General features: G+C 42.3%; 1 protein-coding gene across 2 annotated transcripts in view; it reads right to left on the bottom strand.

Moving 5' to 3' along the window:
- ASPG (asparaginase) overlaps positions 1 to 16,961 on the bottom strand; it is a 45,096-nt gene extending 28,135 nt beyond the window's left edge. For both annotated transcript variants that reach the window (XR_010080635.1, XM_063399463.1), the window contains exons 1-6: positions 16,710 to 16,961; positions 11,644 to 11,773; positions 8,956 to 9,067; positions 6,107 to 6,232; positions 4,564 to 4,647; positions 3,407 to 3,533 (exon numbers count right to left, since the gene is read on the bottom strand). Coding sequence is in view for 1 of the 2 variants with exons in the window: in XM_063399463.1 (XP_063255533.1) it covers positions 3,407 to 3,533; positions 4,564 to 4,647; positions 6,107 to 6,232; positions 8,956 to 9,067; positions 11,644 to 11,773; positions 16,710 to 16,875 (745 nt within the window). In the remaining variant the exon portion in view is untranslated. The remainder of the gene's footprint in view (positions 1 to 3,406; positions 3,534 to 4,563; positions 4,648 to 6,106; positions 6,233 to 8,955; positions 9,068 to 11,643; positions 11,774 to 16,709) is intronic.
- Positions 16,962 to 24,886: the final 7,925 nt, after the last annotated feature.

The raw sequence follows: 24,886 nt of genomic DNA, 5'->3' as shown, positions 1-24,886 counted from the left end.
ATCCTTATCTTATGCAGCTTTATTCTGACACATACACAAAATATGGTGACTGGTTTAGTGCAAAAAAAACTCAACCTGACTTAAAATAGAAGTGACTCTACACAGATCAGAAAGCAGCAAACCCCCTGCTGTTAAACAGAGCCTATGTCACAGTGCAGGTTTCAGCTTATAACAGGAGAGCAGCAACTCAAGAGTGACACCTCCCTTAGGAGTGGTGACTGAATTCCGAGTTATGAAATCAAACAAGAAATACAGCTTTTCTTGATTGCAGAGCTGCAGACAAACAGCAGTGCTCTCCTCTCATCTTTTTCTGCAGGGCCACAGGTGAGCCCTACCATTATATAAACTGCCCCAGCGTTCACTGCAATTCACGGCTGCAGCCGAGGGGTGGGGAGCACAGGCCAGCCTGTGGCTGCAAACTCCTGCAGGAGGCAAACGAGCACAGAGCCCCTTTCTTAGCAGTTTGTTATAAAACAATCAACACACATCTTTGGGGATGAATATTTAACCTGACTGGTGCCATTGCAACAACCAAGGTGCCTGCTTAGAAAGGAGCGGAGATGGGGACCAAAAGAACTCCAGTGAAGAAAGCTGGTAAATGACCTGGACTTTCTATATAAATAACCCACCAAGATGCACACTTGGCCAGTGACTAATAGCTTCTCTCTAATGATATTTGGGGGTAGATGAGCCCAAAAGAACCTTCTAACTGTCTGCTGCTGTGCCACATCTGCACACGTAATCACACACGCTCTGGCCCCTGCACAGGTTGTGTCTATTGTATGTCCCATACATGTGCACCACTCCCAGAAGTTACATGCATGTGTGATGATGAAAGTCCAGTAACAAGGCAAGTTTCATGTGTGCTTCATTAGAATAATCAAGAATAAAGCAATCAATTACAAAATCTTTACAGATTTCAAGAGAAATAGTCTTCCTTGTCTCTCCTGTTTTCAAAATATGGGAGAAATCAGGTAATGTATTTTATCTGATAAGCTTTGAGATTTTAGAAATATTTTTTATTATTTCTATACTGTCCATTCCTACAGAGATTTCCAATTCTGCTGCAAAAGCATTTCCCATCACCACTGGGTTTCTTAGCTCAGGAGTGGGCTAGAATTTTTTCATTTCTTACAGGATTTCCTTGTGCTAAATTGAAAGGCCTAAGGAATTTGATACACTTGCTTATCTAGAACTGGGTAACACAACTCCTAGGCATTGCTAACACAGCTAAGGATCTGGCTGAGAACACAGCCAGTTATGGGAAAAGAAATCCACTGGGAGACTCATCTAAAAAGGAAACAGGATAAAAAATGGGCATCATAAATGAAGACAAGAGCTGGAAGGGTAAGGGAGGAAAGAGGACTCAGCTTCTCCCTCTCCTCTCTAGCTCAGAAGTACACTGTTGCCTTTATATGCTCTGCTGAGCCCTGAACAGCACGTCTTTGCATTCCTGTGCACCAATCCATGACCCCACTATGCTTCCCACTTCCTCCATCCTGCCACCTCTCCCTTCTGCTTCCCTGGAATTTGCATTCAGTTTTGTTAGAACCAAAGAACCTGAGGAAGAGTTTGTGCACATGGCCTACTCCTGCTGGCATCCTCGGACTGCTCTCCATAATGCTGAATCAGCCAGAGTCAGCCCTGTCTACAGGAGGATTAAGACATGTTATATAAAGTCATTTGGAAAAAAAAAGTTAAAATATGCTGGATTTGTTTAGTTTGCTTTTAAAAGCCCAAGTGGTTCCTTGTATCCATGAAAGCTTCCTACAAGGACTGTACAAGCAAACTCAAGGGAGACAGCGATGTTTCAAACAATTACTTTGGACAAAATAAAGCAGCACCAGTAGATTGCCCTTACTATAAACTATGTTCTTTCAAAATGAAACAATCCTTCAATAGTGACACCGTCATCTTGGATAAATGATGGTACCCTAACTGGGTAATCAACTGAAGCAAATAAAAATAGAGCCTATCACACCATCAGTTTTTAAATCAGAAATCCCCACTGATCTCAATGAGGCATTTACTGAAAGGATAATGGGTCCCAATATGGGCCAAGGGAAGTGCTTAATAACTTTCTCATTTTTCTGCTCTAGACAAGGAATCACAAAACAGTTCATTCAAATCCAAGAGAGGAATAACATGCAATTTGCAGCTTGATTTCATTATTGATCGGCCGGTAAACGGAATTTATTCATACCCTGTTTGATGCAGTTCATAAAAACCCAAGAAAGAAGATTCTCCCCAATTTACTGCAACAATCAACTGACAGCACTTCTGCTGATTTCAGAGACATCCTATTTGACACAGCACAACAGTGGCAGACTCTCTACCTAAGAGTGTCTTACAGACAGCTACAGTATTTCACAGGCCTCTTCAGTTTGTATCTGCCTGCTACAAACTTTGATCCTGAAACTTTGTTAAGTGACTCCCACTCATTAGGTGGAAGGGAGAAGTTTATTTTTCCAGGCTGCAGAATGCCTTTCTCTAGCAGTGGAATCTATTCAGAATGCCACGTTGCATATGGCACAGGGCTAGGTCTCCTACTGCCACTAATGGCACTTAGCTGAAGAGTTCAGGAACACCCTCCTGTTCCCATTTTTTTCCTAATAATGGAGACTGTCACCAAGTCCTACTTCTTTTTAATACCTAGTCCATACAAAAGCAGCTCACATATTTTTTAAAACTGTCCTTTAATATGTTTTCTGGCAGCTCCTCACTTGGCTAGATTCCAAGTGTCTCTCTTTTCCCTTCTCCAAAGAAACAGTGCCATTTATCCAAGAACAGTCATCTAATGACTTTGCAAATGGGTATTGAAACCTTCAGGTAGTTTTTCCCCTCCTTAAGAAACAGCCACAGAAAAATTACAGGGAGCCTGAGTAAGTTTGGGAGGAAAAAAAACTTCACATATTTTAGGTCTGCTGTTGTCAGTGCGTTTGCAGGTCCTAAATATCCAGTAAAACATCCTACACAATGACATGAACAGAGAATCTGTTGAAGCTGCAAGTACTCTGCAATGACTTTTTTCCCTGATTTCAGAGCTCAGCATGGTCATTAATGAGATGAAACTCTTTGTTCTTTCAGTCCTAACTCCCTCATTTTATCTTTAGAGCAAGCTTTTTCCTGACACAGGGGCAACATTCCCTCTGGTTAGTCTGGATCTTCAGTCAGTCAGTCTAGCTCACATCTATATTCAATAGATAAATGCAGTTGAGTCACAAAGTCTCAGCCTTACTAATATTTAAACAGATTCACAGCAGATGGAGTGAAGTCAAACTACAGGACTTTCAAAGATATCTGACTTTTAAAACGGCATTTCAACTACATAAGCACAGGTTCTTTTCAGCTACAGTTCTATTGCATGCAGCATAAATTACACAGCTTAAGAGATGATGTTGCTTACTTGTAATATCAACCTCAGCATTTGCAAGTGGAGGCAGGTTAGGTGAGGAAAAGGCATTGAAACTCCCAGCATCCACCTTAGTCACCCTATTTCCCCTGTACAGTTTATTATAAAAATACAGGCACACCTGCAAGACAAGTAAAGAAACAGGTCTATGAATAAGCCAGTAATTAAAAGATGCAGTAGATAAATACTGTAGTCCGTCCTTTATAAAGTGTTTTCTAAATCTTTAAAGCAGCTCAGAGGCTAGTAGATGTTTACAAGTCTAACCCTTTCAAAAAGTGTTGGCACATCTGTCACACATTGGTTTAAGAATTTAAGAACAAAACAAGTTAAGAGCTAACTAGTTTCATAATCCTCTCATGAGGTTTAATCTAGGAGACATCAAATTTGCCTGAGTCCACTTCAAAGATGGAGGAAAGAAACAGTGTGAACTTTTTAATAAATTCATCAGTTATGTATAAATTAAGAGTCCAAAACATGACAAAAGGCCTGGTGAAAATGAGGATAACTTCCAAGGGTTACCATGCATAAATAATTATGTTCCTTCTCAAGTCTATTAAAGTTTGTCAACTTGAAGGAAAAGAGATACCTCAAAGCTGTTATCACTTATTAAGATCTTAGCCAGTCAACTGTTGCTATTGTCTTACAAGAACTGGCCTTGGGAGCATGGCAGAAGTAAAATAAGGTGTAACCTGACCCATTTTCTCTCTGAGTTTTGGGGTGCACAGCACAAACAGCAGGGTGCTGGAGGTACCTCCATGTTCATTAGGTGTATCACTCTCCAAACTTCAGGAACAGAGAAGACACCCTGCCAGTTCTACTGCAACTGTAGAACTTCAAAGTAACATGCAGTTAAGAAAATGGCTTAAAAGTGTTTCAGATCCCACATATTTGTAAGAGAACCCCTAGTTTCAAGTCTGCTGCAGCAGACTTTTCAGACTTGAGTCTTTGTAGATTGTGCATGGGCAAATGGAATATGACCAATGTGAGAACAGCACACACTTTTCATGCAAGCACTGTTACCTCAGCTGGAATCCACTCATCTTCCTGTTTAAGTGCAATTCCTTACTGCCTACCGGATATTTAGTGAGTATTTGTGTCCTGGCTAGAGGGAGAAATGCAGCTTCTTAGATGCTCTTCCCAGGCAAACAGACCTCAGGAATCACGAATTGCCCAGCCATCAGCAGAGCCCCCAGAAGGTTGTCTCGGCCGTCATTCTGCAGCTCATAAATGGGCACCTGAAGAGCAGAGACTGGAATTACACCCTGGCCCTTATGTATAGCCTACACAGCAGAAAAAATGAGTCCAACTTGTGCAATACAAATACATGAATAATTTATGGAACAATGATTTATGACAAAAAAGTTTTCCTTCTTCACCCAAACTATTTTAGACTGCAGCAGATGGCAAGACTTCTCTCTCTGCTTAACAGAATTTTGTAATTTAAGTGCCTAAAAACTAATACAGAGACTTTTCTAACATGATTAAGAATATTAACACTGGTTCAAGAAAAATAAAAAAACTAGCAAGTAGGCATAGTTAAAAGTGACTGAGCATAAGAGAAGTGATGATAGAGAGAAAAATCAACACCCCCAGAACATGCAGAACTGTCACTATGGGCTTCACAACAGCTCTCTTACACCATCTTTCCTCATAGCATAGTAAAACTGAACCAGCAGGTTATTACTGAAAGTAAAGGACAAGATTAAAAACTGAAATTTAGTCTGCTGAGTGATGATTTCCATGCCTTTGCTGAATGTCTCTTTATTAAAAGAGAGTGCTTCTTTCGGCAATTATTAAAAAAGAAAATCACATACTCCCTTGCTGGATCATATGTCAGATAGATCTCCAAGCAATAAAACCAAAAAGAAAGTAAATCCTTGATTGATGTATCACGACTAGGTTGCTCCATGTCAAGACAGCAAGTGGGAGCCTACTCCTTCCTAGACTTTTGTATTTTGACTTCAAATAGACCACATGTGAAAGGGAAGTTATGAGATTGGGGAGGGGAATTTTACAATGTGATGTTTCATCTTTCCTTTGTGATTAGAGCAGTATTTTACACTCAAGCAAGCTATTCTAGTAAGACAACCCCTCCCCTTCAGACAATATGCAAAGGGCTGATCTCCAGCTACGAGAATGAAAATTAATAAATGTAGTCTTCAGAGGAAAGGAAACAGACCATATTAGATGCTTTGTGGAACAGAAATGATCAAAAATGCATCTAATGCTTTAAGTTTATTTTTTAAAATTACTAAGAATGCAACAATGAGTAACTTGAGATAACTGGTGAAGTAAAAAATACTAAGCTTCAGGGCTTTTAAAGAAAAGAAGACATCTGACAACCAGTGGCCACCTGAGGCTGGAATAATGCTTCTCATATAAACCGATTAATACACAATGGCCAATGACAGGCTCTTATGTCTTTCTCTGAAGCATCTGGCCCCAGCCATAATGAACTCCTGGTCTGATTTGGTACAGAGTTGTGAAGTCATTAATGATAGAATTATGGGGCAGAACCTCAGCTGGTGAGCCCATCATTTCTCACTCATTTCTGTCAGCACTGTGACCATTCGCCCTGGCCAGGGGCCTGGCCTGCACTGCTAACTGTACAGTGATAATCATGATACAGCCAAGTTCTGGATATAGAAACCAAAAATGAGAATTCCTGCTTCAGCTTCAGATGAATTCCATTACCTGAGATCCTGTCAGAACAACAGTTTTGCCCAGGTTCTCACACATGAAGGACAGGGCTGAAGCTGTGTACGCCATGGTATCAGTCCCGTGCAGGATCACAAACCCATCGTACTTCTCGTAGTGCTCCTGGAGGTGGAGAGACAGCTTTCACACTCTTGAAGCAATGCCCTGGCACCAGCAGATGAGGTACACAGGGCATTACTTTCACTGATGCAGGCAACATCACAATGCCTTATAGGATACTGCACACACAACTCCTCCTAAACTTACCCTGTTTCCAGTTAAAATACAATTAAGGGTTAATTGGACACTAAGCACTAGAGCCAATAATTCTGATTATGGAACAGTCAAAGAGATTCTTCTGTATATACATATTAATGCAGCATTTTTAAACCAGAAGACTCCTAATTAAGAAAAGCTTAGCAATGGCTTTAAACAGGAATGTTAACATATGCAAATTAGTCGTATAGTCTGATTTCTTGTTGCCGCTTTTACTTCAGGGATTACACAATTTACAGGAACAGATTAGGCAAACCAGGGCTATCATAATATAGGAGAAAAAACAGCCCGTTTAATCCATGGCAGACAGGCAAACTCCCAGTGTCAGAGTGCCCTCTTCTGATGGAAAGCCATCCTTTCCATAGCACAACCTGGGGGAGAAGCTTCTTGTTCATTCATGGACATTCACCTGCTCTGTTTTGAGAAGGCCCTTACACAATCAGGCACATGCAATACCAAAATGAATTTTATAACTTTAATCTACATACAATTCCACTCAGGAGGTGAGGGGTTTTTAATGCAAAACCATGAATCACACTGCTCATCCTGTTAGAAAGAAGTAATCTGCTGGCTTTTGGAAGAAAAAGGAATTGGTTCAGCTACTTTAAGAATGATGGACACAGCAAACACTGCAGGGAGAGACACTGATGTCTCTAATGTAACTTAGTAACATGGAAAGGATTACACAGAACTCTACGCAGATACATGAAGTGCCAGCATCGGGAGGAAAAAAAAAGAGGTTTAAACAAGATTTCTTTTTAATTACTCTCCTCATGTTACACCAGGCACACACAGTTGGCACCTCCTGATAATAAGGTCACCTCCAAAGTCACTTGTAGGTTCCTACTTGTCCTTTTGCTATTTTTTCACTTATGCTCATGTCTGTCTACCTGTTGCTACCTACTGGAAGTTTCAGGGGGTTTCTGCTGATCTCTAACAACTGAGCCAACACAACAACTGCCAGTGTTGCAAGGTCTTTCTGCAGGGCAAGCTACAATGTGATGCAAAAACCATGCTGCAGCCATTCACCAAGGCAACAAGGTGAGGAGGTTTCAAGAAGGGCCAAGATCACAGAAATAGCCACCTGTCCTCTCTAAATCAGCACACTCACAAGTACTTTCAGCCTTATTATGCAAATAATAAGATGCAAAAGAACATAGTTTGGTTTAAGCTCAATAATGGAAAAGATCAGGTTGCCAATTAAGGAGATATCCCCCAGAAACATCTTGGAATGTTTCAGTCTGGAAAATCATCAGCATGTTACAGCTGTAGCCAGCATGTGTCCAAGATGAACACAAAGTGGCAGTGTCTGTACACAACTTGGAGAGTTGAAAAGGTTTCTCTTTTTGCCTTTTCAGCTCTCTTCATTTGGATTACACAAACTGGGCATACAGAGAATCTGTGTACAAGGAATAAAAACATTTTCTTTTGTAATAAAAACTAATATGCCAATAAGGGAAAAGGTAAATTCTCTCCAGTTCAGCATGGATTGCTGCCTTCTCTTGGCCCTGGGCTTTTCCCAGTTGCACCCCTGCTCCATCCTAGAGACTTTTCATGTACACACCAGCTCCAGCTCTTCTTTTCCTGGGCAAGATGCATTTGATAGGACAAGCAACCTCCCAAGTTTGGTAGTTTCAGGATGAGAGCGCATGAAGGTGAAAGACTGTGACCTGAATCTTCAGCATCATCCCCTGCATTATTGAGCTGTTCACATGCATTGCTACAGCGTGGTGGAAGAAGGGAATTTACACTATAAAGCCCACTATCACAGAGTGGAAGAGCAGTATCTTCCTAGCCCCACAGTTAGTTATTTCTGTCAGATATGTATGAATGCCTGGTGTGAAGCATTTGAAGTGTTTTGCAGTTTTGCATTTTTTAAAAGCACACAGCTAAGTTCAGGCAAGGGACAGGAGCACAGAAATGCTGATTTTTCTATCCTAGAGAAGGATATAATGAGTTGATCTATATATGCAGAAATATCTAGGCCTTTAAACATTTTCCAGTGTGGGAAATCTAACTATGGTAGCAATTTTTTCTACTGGTTGCAAAGCCAAAGCTACTCCACATGTGCCCAGAGTAAGAAAGGCATAAAGACATCAAATTATTTTCTATGTTAATAGCCAACTATTAAGCTATTTGAACATTCAAATGATGTGTAGCTAAGCAACCTTCAGCTAAGTTACCCACACCTGAGGATTTTATTCAACATTTTTGGACAGTGAATTCAAGTCAATGTTTTAGGACACATCATACATATTATATACCTTATTCAATCACAGCTGCAATTTTTCAATTTATTTTATTGTATGGAAGTATGGCATAGCTCAGTCTTGGAAGAACAATGTAACTTTAAGGAGTTTACAACATTTCCAAAAGAAATAAAAATTCTGCAAACTTTGCAAGCACTGTACTTCTTACTTTGCAAGTCACTAATTAAAGTACTTTATATTTAAAGAAACAAATATATATATGTATAGTGCTACTGAATTGTTTTTTTCTGGCTAAGTATACTAGATATACTGCTGGTTTTGTTTAGGTGATAAATGAATTGTTATCCCACATCACTGTACCTCAAGTTTCTTTGCAATTTTGGCCCAGTCATCTGGTGTCATGTTGGAAGAATCAAGCAGTGGCGAGAGCTCAAGGATTGTGTAAAAAATTCTCTTGTTTTGCTTAGAGAGACTATGAAGAAAGAGAATTGGAAAAAGAAGAAATCTTAGCATTGATATAATCTCATCACATCTGTTTTTTCTTTAAATCAGTAGTTTTTACACTTTTCCTCCCCATCCCCCAAATCTAGGTGAAAAATGTCTTAAATCTGGAAATTAAAATCCAAGTTTAGAAGTTCATGGCGTGATGTGGTTTCAAGCATAAACACCTAAATTTAATTCAATAATAAATACAGCCTGAGAGGCAGGCACAGGTGGTTTCTGGGCTGTGAGTGCACATTGCTGGGTCATGGCCAGCCTCTCATCCACCAGCACCCCCAAGTCCTTCTGGGCAGGGCTGCTCTCTCTCTGCTCATCCCCAGCCTGGAGGGATACCAGGGTTGCCCTGACCCAGGTGCAGCACCAGCACTGGGTCTTGTGAAACCTCATGAGATTCCCATGGGCCCGGTTCCTGAGCTTGTCCGGGTTCCTCTGGATGGCATCCCACCCCTCAGGTGTGCCAAGAGCACCGCTGACCTTGGTGTCACCTGCAAGTTTGCTGAGGCTGCCCTCGATCCCTCCATCCATGTCATTAATGGAGATCTTAAATAACACTGGTCCCAATACAGACCCCTGAGAAACACCACTTTTCATCTGAGCCATTGACCACCACCTTCTGGCTGTAACCATCCAATCAATTCCTCATCCATGGAACAGTTCACCCATCAAATCCATCTCTCTCCAATTTAGAGAGAAGGATGTTTTAGGGGGACCACATCAAAATTTTTACAGAAGTCCAGGTAAAGCTGTGCTAGCTGAAATTGCCTTCCTGTTCTTCATGTGCCTTAGCAGAGCTTCTAGAACAATCTGTTTCATGACTTTCCCATGCACAGAGGGGAGGCTGACAGGTCAGTGGGTCCCATGATCTTTGAAGCTGGGTGCAGTATTTCCCTTTTTTGAGTCACCTGAGACTTCCAATAAAATCTGCAGACTCATTCCCTCCATGAAACCTGTAAGACTGTTGCATACAGCAGAGAGAGCATTTAAACAATGTGTTTAAACTGACACTCTGTACCTAAGAAGTCAGACTTCACATGAAAATCTGCCTTGCTGGATATCACATTTACAGATGCTAAGAGTAACTTTGGAAGTCAGCTGAAAATCTGTGACAAGAAAGCTCTCCTGAGAATGTGCTGTTTAAATAAAACATGACATCCTGATACCAGAAACCAGCCCTGTCTGCAGCTTCTGAAGCCTCTCTCTAAAAAGAGATCATGTCATTCCTTTTCTATTGACGTTACACACCAATATACAAAGTTCACAAAATTTTCTCCCCTCAGGAACTCACAATATTTCTCAACCACCTAGTTAAAATATCACTTGGCTAGCACAAAAGACAAGATGGCAAATTGCCACAACTAACCTCGAGAAACAGCACTAAGCAGTGCCAGAAAAACAAGACAAGATTAGTTTTTAAACCTCAGGTTTTTTTGATGTGAATGATTGTTTTAAGCTTTTCCGGTTTTCAGGGAAAGATGTACCAGGAGAAATATATTTAGGACTCATACAGGTATATTAGTGTAGTTTTGTTATGTTTCTAATCCTGTAAGTATTTAAAAGTTATTAGAGCACAATGTCATGATAGAGCTCTATTTTTCTTAGTGTAAGCATCATATTTAACACAAACTGTATATTCACATAAATAGTACTGTACCAAGGGTCCCTTAGTTTTTTCCTTTGCTCCTTTTCCTGCTATCTGCCTTTTAAATTATTACTTTTAAAGGCTTTATAGAGAGACCTCAATACAAAGTAGAAAAAAAATCATAAACCTTTTATTTTCTTTGAATATCCTGGTTTTCTCCTTAAAGATTACTGAATATCCACTTTTAATCTTACAGAAAACCAACTATGGTCCCATTTATTTTTGAACAACTGTGTAAAATCATCCTTTGTGCAAAGTTAGCACGTTTACAGGGGTACAGTCATTCATCACAGCTAGGGAATATTTCAAATTAGCATACTGCCCTCTAAATAAAACCCATAAGCTTATTAATCATTCCCCAACAGTTAAGAAGCAATGCAGATTAATTATAAGCCCATCGCTTATTATCATAATGTTGCATAAATTTGAGGAAAACAATCAGCTTTTAAGGCTTTTAAAAACAGAAGGCTTGCAGAATTAAAGCATGAGGCCTATTCACAGATGCATTAATTACATGCTACTTTTTCAGACATATGCTGAAGATAATTTACATGGAGCTGTATATACAGTTTTCTTAATTTATGTAGAATACTTGTATGTTTGCACATACAAGTGTGGAGCAAATTAATATACCAAAAAAAAAAAAAAAATCCAGGAATAGACTGCCCAGAATGGTTACTTGTTCCCTAATTTAAAAGTTATTTCTCAGGCAGTTTTATGGCACTTTATTGCAAATATATCCAAACACATATTTTCTATCACATCTAACTTTTTTCTTTTAAACTAATTGGAAGCATTTTTGCTAATCTCATTACAGATTCTTCATGTTAAATGTCTAGAGAAGTAATTACCTGAAAAATAACAAGATACATGCTAACCCTTCCTGTGCCCAAGGACGTTGCACTTACGGGAGCACCAGCGTGTTCTCTGGGAATTCATGGGAGTTGCTCAGTTTTGTTTCCCGGGCATACGCCTCGTCGTGCAGCATCGGCATCGTTTTCAAGCTGCTTACTAATTTATTGGCCTCAGGGGCAAGCCCTTAAAAACAAAGAATAAAGGAAGTAAATAAAGGAGCAGGGATGAAAGGAAGCGAGTGGCACAGTAAGGAGGGAAGAAGACAAGTTACAGAGCGGTTTGCTCATCTTTCCAAATGAAACAGTCTATTGCCAGTTTAAAACCATGAAAAATGAACGTAACTAATAAATACTCATGCAGGTATTCTTTTCTTGACTTGAAATAGATAAATTCTTTATTTAAGAGAAATGATGTTTCAAATCTCCTCCACATCAAACATTTATGTTTTTACCTTTTTCCATTGTAGCTTGTCTACAAATACTGATCTGAAGCAGGGACAGGAAGCCAATTTTTGCAACTGTAGCAGAAAGCTACTGTTCTCTTTCACATTTGCCACAGCTATTACTACTATTATTACTTAGTAATAGAAGACTTCAAAAGCACCCAGCATTTTTCTGTACTATCAAGGTTCTGTACTATACTAGCTACTTTCCACTAGCAGGTGTAGGACTGAACAACTGAACTGACAACAGGTAAAAAGGTGCATAAACCTGTCAATAGAAAAGAATTGAAAGCGTGAATGCATTTCAAACTCTGCTCTCCCTCTCCCTGCCCACGTTGGGGTTTGTCTGTCACAGGGACCCTGAAACAGCTGCTGTTTAAACTAGCCTAAGAACACATTTAGTGTTTGGTGGACCTGCAGGTGTCCTGGTTGCAACCAGGTATTTCAAAGGGAATCTGCATGTTGTTCTTTGTTAGCCAGAAAGGCACCTAATGTTGTGATGTTACAGTCCTCAGCATCACAGAACTGAGTTCACATCTGAACCTAACCAGTCCCCTGTTTCAGGAGTGAGAGCAGCAGTCCTGGCATCCAGAATCACAAGCCACCCTGTTTTTCTGAAGTCTGACTTTTTGAGACACTTTTCTTACAAGGAACTTCCAACAGAGGTACTTTCTTCTGGACTTCAAGATTTTACTGTCAAATTCAGTTTAATCTCAGTGTTTCATATCACCTGTTTACATGGCAAACAAACTATTAAACCTCATTGTTCTACTTCTGTTTGTTTTAGTTATTTCTAATTTGAGGCCAGGGAATTCTCTCCTATTTCCTAGTTCTGTTTATTTAAACAGAATTCTCATGCAAGTTAGCACCTCTAATTATTTTTAGTTCACCTTCAAACAGGAAAGTTTATTTCAAATACTGAAAACACAGAATATTTTCAATAGTATTTCTAGCTTTTTCCATTTACTTTCCAAGCTGATGGAAAAATCCTTAAGAACTCCCTGATCTCCCTCCTGGCTTGCCTTAAATTACGAAGGAGGCCTCTTCATAGCCAACTTCCTCACAGGACAGCAACAGCATTTGAGTGGATTTGTTTGGATTACTGCCAGAATACTTCGTTTTACAAAATATACTTAAAACACTTTCAAGCCTTGGATGTTTCATTCATTCAGCTACAATCCCTGCTTTTCCTATTAAGGATGTTCCTAGCTTAGTCACAAACGGCCACTTCTGTTGTGGGCATTGAGTCATTTTGGCTCGGAAATGCAGCCCAGTTTCAAGTGTTTCCTGGGTGTTTTCTGATTATTCTTCTGTTTGTCCAGTGTTCATCTTGCTCTGAATATTGACAATGGATTAGACTGTTCAGCTTTTGTATTTGCCACAGGAACTGGAGAGCTGATAAATGTCAGTATTCTTTAATCCCTTCTCTACAAACAGCAGTTCCTCATCTCCTAATCACAAATCTGTCAGGATTTTTCTGTAATTGCTTGCACTGAATGTAAACCTTCTCTTTAAGGCACTCTGCAGATGTATCCAAGATGACCCACTTAGCAGCCTAGACAGCCCCTCACATGCATCCACGTCCAGCAGTGATTTCTGCTTCACAGCTTCAAGAAGCAAACAGGGGGAACTCAAGTGCAACAGTTTCAAGAACACTTCTACTTTATTACGCATGGAAAACAGCTTTTGTAAGCCAAGCTTGTCAACCAAGTTATTGAAACAACTTCACTCCTGCGGAGAAGAGGCAGGCTATGTGACTTGTCCAAATTGCTCTCATCCACTTCTGTCCTGTCCTTTGTCAGCTGGCCAGCCCTGGCACCACAGAGCAGGTGGGCAAAGGCGGAACGGCAAACAGGCACCTGTGGCCAAGGAGTACAATCATGGTTCTGTCTCACCTACAGTCCAGGACTCTGCTTTTCACTCTGGTGCTATAGATAACACAGTTACAGCTACCTGCCAAACAAGATATCCTACAACCTGTGCTGCTTCACAGAACAGGGAGAAATGTTTTTTTTCTTTTCTTTCTTTTTTTTTTTTTTCCAGCAGCTGCATTACTTGGAGCTTTCAGAGGGGAAGTACACTGATTTCAAACAGAAAACAGTTTAGACTACAGCAGCGAGTCCTTTGGCAATCTAGTATGTCTAAAAAAGACATATAAATAATTAACTTACCTAAGTAGACTATTCCAAGGTAGGTAATTTTCCTAAGGGTATCTAAGTTAGTTCTACTTGGATTTGTTGTTTTGTTTTGTTTTGTTTTTGGGGGGGGTTGTTTTTGTTTTTGTTTGGTGTTGTTTGTTTGTTTGTTTGCTTGCTTGCTTGTGGTTTTTTTGTTTGGTTGGGGTTTTTTTGGTTTTTTGGGTTTTTTTCCTTATTACAGGTAAAAGCTAGGAAAGAAACCTAGCCCACATGCCCAAGGAAAAGATCTTCCTGAAGGCACCAGCACAAACTTGATGGAAAGATCACTATCACAGTAACCTCACTCTGGAGTGCAGTTTGATTCTCTTTCTGAAATGAGCTACTGATAAGCCAAAAGAAACTAATGTAGGAGGAAATAAGTAGGAGTAAGAAACTTTTAAAATGTACTGAAGTGGCTTGACAGTAAAAACATGAATACTGAGAGAGTCTGCACCTGAGTCTGGTTGTCATCCAAATCACAAACTGAAACAGACTATCCACCCTCTGAAAATTATTCCTGCACAAGTTAACATAGGTGTGCAGAAACTCCAGCAAGAATTTCCAAGATGTGCTGGAGCTGCCAGATGAGCTACTTCTCTTCACCATGCTTGAAGGAAAACACTTGTAGTTCTAGGAAGGGTTGTAAATGGGCACTTTCTGTCCACTGATAAATAAAAGAAATGAGCATCTATTGTATCTTCCCTTGAAGCATGCTGCCTTTCCCATGCCCTTTCACTAGCTTCTGTCTGAACACTAAAGACTGCCAAATATTCTGAAAGAGGTACTCTGGCTGCTCTGCAGCTAGATGTGGTATGAAAAGCAGGTCAAAACCCTCCCCAGGATGCAGCAAGTCAGCATCATTGGATCATAACTGCTAGACTGTTTGCACATGCTTTAATGATTGACACTTGTTAAGCAAAAGAAGAAAAAACATACAAAATGAGAAGAGGTTATAAAGTTCATTCATAAAAGAACAAGACACGTGATTATAATTTATTCGCTTAAAAGAGGCAGTTAGAAAGCTGAAGCAATAAAAGTTGGAAATTGTTTTAGTATAAACAAAGCAAACTAAGAAAGGCAAGTCAGCACACAGCATTGAAATATGGACTGGTTTTTTACAATTTTGACAGATTAAAAACAAAGATGACAGCCATAAAAAACAAAGAGCACCTTATAGCATCTCTACTACAATAATAAGGATCAGCCAATCACCATCTCCTGAGAAGAAAGGACGTGTATTTGAAAAAAATCAAGGTAAAGCCCCAAGTGTTTTAATCCTACAAATAAGAAGCAGAGACAGCATTTCAGGCAGGGGTACAAAACTCTGTAGCAGGGATCACAAGTACCCACGCTTTTGAATCTAGACAGACACAAGCTGTGGAAGCCCTGGGATGCTCCACTACCTTCCACCTAAACGAGGAAAGAAACTAAATAGATACTTATCAAAACTGGACTGTTTCCCTCTCACTCCCACTTCTTATGTTACTTTGTTTCCCTGTAATCCAATGTTGGCAAGCTCACAGCCCTACAGCAAGTCAGACCTGACTGAAATCCATATTTTTCCCCCAGACACATTAATGGGTTGATGTTTCTAGTATCCCTTGGGATCTGTGCCTACCAAGAGATGATTGAGGGGTGCTTAGGTGCCACTCCAACCAGCTGCTGGACTGGAGGCCTGTGGACGTGTCAGGTGAGTGTGGGCACCCATCTGCTGACATTTAGGGGCACCTGAAAACACACAGCATATACCTGGAGGTACCTAAGAAGCCTTCAGATAAAATGCAAGCATTATACTGACACATTTCAGTGTTCAGTTTTGGATGTAAACATTTTCCAGCTGCTGGGAGAAAGTTAGGCATATCTAGTCTTTTCATCAAAGTCTCCCCCTCCCTCGGCAAGGTAAGGCAAGGCAGAACTCTTCAGTAACTCCATGAAAGGAAGCCAAGAGCCGATGGGAGAGCAGCAGAAACCTGTCCCAAGGCAGGTGACTGACACTGCGTCCGATCTGGCTCCTCCTGACACCTGGCAGCTGCCACACTCGCATCCGCTGCGCTGCCAGGTCACCGCTGGAAAATCCTCGTCACGGCCACCAGCTCCAGCGGCCCACGCTCCTCGCAGCAGCACTGCCAGGCGCACGCCCTCTGGGTGGCCGCTGACAGGGGCTCATTCAGGGCTAAAAACAGCCTGCATGACTGGTGCGATTACGTTGGTTTCATTTTCAGAGCGCGAGGTAGGGCAGAAAGGGCTCACGCTGCAGGAAACACGTTGTCCTCTGCCAAAAGCCGCTGCCGCTCGCTGTGACGCTCACAAGGATGCCCATCAGCTGAGCTCCCGAGTGAACCAGCTGACGGGAGCCGGGGATTACAGGAAACCTCTCATAGCAGCGATGCCGCACCGCAAACCGCGCCGGGTCCCGAACCCCAAGGCAGCCCCGGCCGCAGCCCCACGGCCAGCCCCGCTCCCCGCAGCCACCCCCGGCCCCTCGCCGCCGGCCCCTCACCCTTGACGTCCTGCACCATGCCGATGGTGCCGCCCGTGTTGATGACCAGCACCCGCGCCTCGGCCTTGGCCGAGGGGGCCGCGGGGCAGCCGGGGCGCTCCTGGGGCCGCGGCCCGGCCAGGGCTCTGAGCAGGGAGCGCGGCTGTCCCGCCGCCGCCGCCTCCATCCCGCGCCGCAGGATCCGCTACCTCCCGGCCGCCCGGACAACGAGGAGTCGTGGGGGCGGGAGGGCGGTGTCGGGGCCGCCCCTTCCCGCTGTCCCGGGGGCGGGGAGAGCCGCAGTGCCCGCCCGCCCGTGAGGGGACAGCGCCCGTGAGGGGCAGTGCCCGTGAGGGGCAGTGCCCGTGAGGGGACAGCGGCGGCGAGGGGCAGCGGCGGTGAGGGGCAGCGCCCGTGAGGGGCAGCGGGGCCGCGGCGGGGCAGCGCCCGTGAGGGGCAGTGCCCGTGAGGGGCAGCGGGGCAGCGGCGGGGCAGCCCCGGCCCCGCCCTCTGCCCTTTGCGCCGCGGGCAGCGCCGGCCCGGGCAGACGTCAAAGCCCTTCATGCTTGAAGGAGAAACAAGAGCAGCGGAGCGTTCTGGGCCCGGGGAGGAGAGGGGGGACACGGCTCAGGGTCAGCCCGGTGAGAGCACCTGCGTCGTCGCCTTTTTCCTTCATGGGGAAGACGATGGGAAGTGCCCCTGCTTACCTGGCCTCAGAGGCGACTCCTGCCTATCCAGCGTCTCCCAAAACAGGCAGCACCCCTGTCCCCTCCATTCCAGCGTCCTGATCTGCACCCTCGCCTTCCATCCAGAGGGATTCTTTTGAGGATCGGGTGGGAGATCAACTGTGAGGAGGCTGAAGTTCTTTTCAAGGAAATCTGCTAAATCTTCAGGTCTGTTGTCATGAGGTGTGTTATTACTGGCTAACTATAAAGCGAAATCAGCAAAGCAACTGGCTAAAGCGCCACGAGCCAGTTACTGGGGACAGTGGCTGCCGAGAAGGAGCTGCTGCACAAGTACCTTGAAGCTAAACAAGTCACTCCAGCGCCTGAGTTACTCAGGACGTCAGAGGAAGAACATACTTCCCGCAGGAACGTGGCAGGGATGATTTTTTTGGCTCCTGGTCAAGTGAACTTAATTTGTACCCTGCCCGGCACCGTCTAAATGAAATGCAATTCAATTTCAAGGTGAGAATAGGGATTGTGGGATAGCCCAAGCAATTTCTTCTAATTCCAATTTCTATGACTTAGTGTTCCAACAGAAATAAATTTTATGTTCTGCCCCCAAACTGTCAGTCTCTCTCTTAGTCTGAGTGGTCCAAAACGTGGCACAGAATTCCAGATGTGGTCTCACAGGGAGCAGTAATCATTCCCTGTGTCTGCTGGCTGTAATGGTCCTGCTAGTGCAGCCTAGCCTTCGATATCATTGCTGCAAGGACCTTTGCTGCCTCATACACGACCTGTCCATAGAACCCCCAAACCCTTTATGCACAGCTGCTACTTACATTATTTTATTTATACTGTAGGCTTTTGAACAAAACCCAGCAGTGTCTGAAGGCAGAAACAAACTGTGAAGTAACTCTAGCTGCTGGAGTACACGGTGTGTATTGACACATCTCCAAAAAATATTTAAGTAAACAAACACTGCGCGTCTGCTGCAGGGAAAACCTTTTTTCAAAAGAATGAAAAAATTACATCTAATTCCTGTTATGTATCAAAGGAACACATTCCACTTCCTTCATATATTTCTGGGACAGATCTCAAAGCATCTTTATTTATTATACTCTTCTCCCTGTGCTATTCAGAGTAAAAAAAAATAATCAAGATCACATGAAAAGAATGTGATGAAGAGTTTTAAACTCTGCAGAAAGGTCATTTTAGGTTCTATGGGACTCCCTCCAGAAAACAAAACTGAAGTGCCATTTGAGCAGGATTACTAGAGTTGGTCAGAAATTCAACACTTTCTTTCACAGAATAAGCAGCTTTTGAAAACATTTCTGGAAAAAAAAAAGTTATTTTCCTTTTTTAACATTACACACTGTTTATTTATTTTGGTTTTTTTCAGTAAAAATATTTTTAACTTTAAAAAATCAAAACTGTATGCTATTAACTGCATACACCTGATAATCACTTTGTATGTTGGCATACAGAATTCTGAATGGCATCCTTGGATTAGAAAAGTGATCCCAAGTAATTTACACAATGATGACCAGAAATTACTCAGTGCACAAACAGAAGAGTGAAGGATAGAAGACCAAGTGGAACCACTTCCAAAGAAACCAACAACAGAATTCATAGGAATATTTAAATAAGAGATACTGACAATGGAAAAAGAAACACAGTGGAGATGCTCAGAGAGCTGCAACAAATGCATTTCCCTGGAATGATGCAACAGGCAGCAGATTACCTGAGGGCAGAGAACTCAAGCTTTCCAGGGAAGAATTGACTGACTGCAGCATTTCTGATACCTCAACAACAGACCCAGTCTGTGCATCTCAGAACATAAACTTGGAAGCAATAAAAGTACCACTGAAAACTTAAATGACAAAGCTATGTCCAAGTAAGTGATTTCCTTACAAGCAGAGAATAATGATGGCCTTGGATGACTTAAGGGACATGAGTTCTGGACTTGCTGCAATTTTAAAGCAGGGAGTTTTGGAACCAGAATAGCAAAGAGGCATTTAACCGGGGAAGGTGGTATTTAACATTCTGTACCTCACAGCATCTCACACATGAGAAGGAATATTGATGGCACTTGTTGGAAAGAGTTTTTGCCCTCACAGTGGGTTGTTTGGGTCTCCAACAGCTGGATACCAGCCCTACAGTCTGTCAGCATGACCTTTCTGACGTATTCAACTGGTGTTCATGAAGGCAATGGACTCTCCATATCTGCTGAATGAGCTTTAAATGCTCCTGTAAAGAATTCCATGTCATTTTCTAGAAGAGTGGAAAGAGAAAGCAGCAAGAAAGGAAAGGAGCAAGCCAGAAGAAAACCTGTTCCCTCTTTTCCTTTGCCTGCTGCAGGTAGAATAATTCTGCTTTAAGCAAGATAAATCATGCACATATATCAAGATGGGTGGGAATAACATCTACTGGGAGGGGATTTGGGAGCTGGAGTAGGTAGATGGTGGCAGAAGATAATGTTTGAATACAGAGGAGTGGATGTCAGTGTTAAGTGGTCCACTTCCAGGGAAAACAGGACTGTCCTTTTTCAGCTGTGTGGAATCTTAGGAGCTACAGCTGAGTGCATGCAGATCCTGGAGCAGCTTAGACCTTTCCTAGCAATGCTGTGCTGTTGTTAAACTGCCTATTCTGAAAGCCTGCCCATGGATTTCACAAGAGCTTTTGTTTACAGTGCAAAGAGAAAATCAAGTTACCAGGAGAAGGAAGGCCAGAGATGGAATTTGCATAATGAAGGGATGGTGACTTTATGGGCCACAGTGAGTGCAGTCCCAACAGGCTCTGCCTTGCTTGACCCATGGTCAGATGTCCCAGGTTTATTTAGTGATCACCTCCTGCTGCAGAACTCTGACATGCCCAGAGTGAGAACAGGGTGAGACAAAAGGCTGTTAAAGAGTTACACAGATGATGGCCCTAGTGAACAGAATTGTCTTGGAGGAACTACAGCAAAGCTGCAGCTTGCTAACCAAAGGTAAGACCCTCTTCTGTAAACCAAGATTTGTGGAGTTTGTTTGATCTTAAGGAAAACACTGTTGTGTGTGACCAATTGTGAGATCTCTCACAGCTAACTCTTGTCTCAAAACCAAGTCCAGCACACAGTCCTCCTGCAGGCGTTCTGGAAGCTCTGGTGAACCTTTATTTATGTTGCTTCACAACAGCTGAGGTGACTGCCTAGCTAGATCATCCATCAAAAATAATGAAGTTTGAGAAACCTCCATATATTTTATTTTTGACCTATTTTTGAGGATCGCCTTATCTGATTTCAAGAACTGTCCCTTCCAGCAAGGAAGAGATCAAGTAGAAGTAAAAACAGGCCTGCATGGATGAACAAGGAACTCTAGGTAAGAATTAAGCATAAAAAGTTTCAAGAGGTGGAAGAGGTGAAAGAAGAGACAGGTGTCCCGGGAGGAATTTAGATACTGTCAAAATATGCAGGTATGTTGTTATCAAAGGCAAGGCCCACCTGAAAATGAATGTACAGAGAGATATGAAGGTTAAACAAGAAAAGTTTCCAAGTTAAAAAAGCCGCCAAAGGCAGGCCCAAGGCAGGACGCTTGGTGACAAATGACATGGGAGAGATGCCAATGCCACCTCTTTCTCAGTCTTCATTGGTTGTATTTGCCTTTAGGAATCCCAGGCACACGAGGCCATCGCAAGATGCAGGGCAAGGAAGACTTCCTCTCACTAGAGAAGGAGCAGGTTAGGGAATATCCAAATAAACCAGACCCTGACAAGTCCCTGGAACCTGATGGGTTGCACTCACACGAGCTGAGGGAACTGGTGATGGAATTTGAGGACACTAGATAACTTTTGAAAGGTCATGGCAATCAGGGGAAGATTCTTGAGAAGAAGAAGAAAGCAAATGCCACTTTTAACTTCAAGAATGGGAAAAAGGAAGAGGAGATGGAAAACTAGAGTCTGGTCAGCCTCACCTCAGTGCCTAGAAGTGGTGGAGTAAATAGATCTGGAAGCTAGTTCAGACATATGAAGGTCAAACAGGCACTCAGGAGTAGTCACCACAGATTTATCACACTTGATCAACCTGACAACCTTCTCTGACTACATGAGTGGCTCAGTGGTGAGGAGAGAGCAGTGTTAATATCTAATCAAGATATTAGGTCTTTGGACTAGAAAAATACCCAAGCAACATTCTTCTTGGAATACTCAACTGAATGACTAATTTGTAATTTATTTTTTTGGCAGTTACATGTCAATTAATATACCTCAGAGGAAAGTTTAATCTTTTTACTGAATTCAGTGATCTAGGAGACAGACATCTAGTTACAACAAATCAGTTTAGTAATCAGTGGTTAATAATAATACAGTAACAATCATTTCCTGAGAGGCATGGTATACATCCAGCATTCACAATAGTTGACCATGAGCTAAAAAAGCACTTAGGTTTTCATTTGATTTTAGGGTTTTTTTAGTTCTTCTGTGTTTGATCTGCTAACAGAGAATACCCAGGTCAGAGTTCATGCTGTGCTGAAAGTTCTTAGCCTGCAGCCCCATGAGGCACGGATTACAATGACGCAAGGGGGACACAAGAATGGGGAGCAGATGCTGTTAAACTTTTACACTGGGCTGCCCAAGTTTAACTCCTCTTTGAGAGGTGGATGGGACCAGAACTTTTCTGTCCAGCCAAGGGCCCGCTGAGATGGCAATGGCATAGAGGCATTTCTGTGTTAAAAGGTGGTGAATCCACTGGTCAAGTCTCACAGAAACACTCAGAACCTAAAACACCAGTGCAAATGCTGAGACAAATCCTGAGAGGACTTTAAATGGGAGCAGAATTAGGAGATGGACCACTTTGCAAGAGAGGCTGGCCACCCCTGCTTTTCTCCATGCTTCAGACTGTTAATCCTTGCTTTTTTTAGTTCTGCCAAAAGAATGAGGGTTGGGCTCTCTGCAGCCCTGATGCCCATTCTGGGAACAGGGACATCACATCTCAAGGCTGGCTGTGTTGGCTGGAGAGGCCCTGTGACCCTTTGACCAAAAAATAATCCTGTCTCAGCCTTGGAATCGTAGCTCTAGAAGAACCACCCATGACACAAAACATGCCTGAGATGACACAAAACACGTCACTGCAGATGACACAACATGAAATGTTGTCACTTGCTCCTGGCAAGCCAAGAGCAGCAGTGAAGTGACTCAACAAGGAGAAATTTCCGCAGTCACCTCTTTTTCACCTCTGGGGTGTGAGCTGGCAACAGATCCTGCACCTGGTGCTCAGGAGCACAGTCTGGCACCAGGCTGTAGGCACTGGCAAGGACAGGCTGAAAATGGCCTTAGGCAAAGGAAGAGAAGTGAGTTTGCATCACAAGGAAAATGCCACTGGAAGAAGGCAGGCACAGTGTGTGAGCAAGTGCAGCATGAGCCTCAGGGCACACGGAGACTGCAGGCAAGATGAACTTGGAATGCTTTTTAAGGCTTTAGGAAATGAAACAAAACTTATTAAAACTCATCCTGACATACAAATATGAAAAGGGAGCAAGTGCCAGGAGTCTGAGTTAATAAAGCTTGTGCTGTGATCAGCTTCATGGAGGGGCCAAGATTGCTGCGACCCACACACCACCTTATCAGCAGGAAGTGCAGGTGGAGGACAGGAACCTGCTGACTGATGAGGTCAAACCAGTCCACCTGCACTACTTCTGGCACAAGAGGAAGGTCTGGATGTGTGAAACTTGTAACACTGTAAGATTTTGAACAGCAGGTCAGAAATATCTTTTCTTGGAGTTTTCCTAGCAGTCTGTTGGCCAAGCTGCACTACCAAACCTACCTGCACTGAGGCGGTTTGGAGAAGAACTGCTCTCCACAGCAGTGTTTCCATCCACTGAAGTCTACATCACCAGTTCAATTCTGCTGACCCCACCTGGGTGATTTTTGTGATTGTGTTTTATCCACCCCTCCCCCCCCCCCCCCAAAAAAAAAAAAAAAAAAAAGAAGCTTAGCCTCTGCCTTCTTTCCTTGGTTCTGCAGCCTGTTTAGCTCATGCTTCACTCATCAGCTCCAAAAATGCCCTTGGGCACAGTGATCTCACCTTGCTGGCATTCTTCCTCTCTGCTCTGGGGAAATCACTTCCAAGGAACAGATTGGGAGGCAGTGTTCCTTTTCTTCTATTCATAGCTGTCTTAATCACACTTTTAATTTTTCCCTGTGTGGTGTTCATTAAGCTGGTTCATGAGTTTCTTTGCTCATCAATTCTGCTTTCTATTTGAACTCAGTCAAAATAACAACCTAAATAACTCAATGTACTGGCTGAGCTTAAGTTACAATAACAATTATTAGAACAGTATGACAGCCATCACGCCAAGTTGTTAAGAACTGCAAGTGGGCAGGGAGATAGAAAACTGCTTTGCTGCTCTAAGATGTTCTTGCTTGTTTAGCAAGTAATTTTTCAACCATCTTGTATCTCAGAAGGGGTGCATTGTCAAATGTGGCCTCTCTGTTATACCCAAGGGAATAAGATCCTTCCTATGAACTGCAATAAAAGCAGAATTGCTTATTTCAAGTTCTCTTCTACCTCTGTAGTGTAGTCCTAGACAAATTTCCCTCAGCCTATAACATTCTTTGAATATCTATGAGAAAAACAAACAAATCAAAGGTCAATTTTTGGTAAATGCCTGTTAGTGCCAACAGCCTCTCCAGCCCGAAGGTTCCTTTTTATTCCAATCCTGTAAATCACTAATCCACAAAAAGCTAAAATATACAACATATCTCATTTTCATCTCCAGCCCTAAATAAAAAAAACAAGGGAAGTGAAGACCATGTCCAATACCTCAAACACTTGGCTATTCTGGCCAAGTCTTCTACTATCACATCACATTACATGCATCAAGCAGTAATGCATATGATGGGATTGCACAGATAATCCTTCTTGTGTTTAGAGAGACTGCAAAGAAAAAATTATATAATTTTTTTTTTTTGCAAAATATAGACATTTAACTGCTTCTTGAAACAGATAATGTGGCCCTAAATCATTATCTCCCCATGTTTCAGAAAAATTTGTGGTAGCTTTTTCATTTACTTCAGACAAAAACTAGTTCAGATTATATTAAAACTAGTCATTGAAATGATCCTGATCTGAGAAAGCTTTTATCAAAAAGGAGCCAACTCACATTGACTGTAGGTCAATACTTAGCATGAGATAAATACAGGAGCTGTGTGAAACTGCTCTAGAAGATCTAAATGAAACGTAACTGGATTAAGAGTTGTCAAACAATCACATGAGATGATATTGTTATAGCAGAGAAACAGGAAAAAATTAAGAACTGTCTCAGTTCAAATAAATTGACAAAGAGTAACTTGAAAACCGGCAGCAGTAAAATTAAGACAAAAATCTGCATTTTAATATGAAAATAAAGATAAGAATATCAGGGAATGCTTTCTCACACATAAGCACAGAGGAAGTATACAAGAAAGAAGTCCTCTCTGTTCTGATTCTGGTCTGTGGTATGATGCTTTACAACACTGTTACTGTACATCCATCTCTAGATGCATTGTTCTGCTGTTGTCCCT

The sequence above is a fragment of the Prinia subflava genome, chromosome 5, assembly GCF_021018805.1.
Source record: "Prinia subflava isolate CZ2003 ecotype Zambia chromosome 5, Cam_Psub_1.2, whole genome shotgun sequence".
Lineage (NCBI taxonomy): Eukaryota > Metazoa > Chordata > Aves > Passeriformes > Cisticolidae > Prinia > Prinia subflava.
Note: the sequence above shows the minus strand (reverse complement) of the source record. Positions and strands in the feature narration are given on the sequence as shown.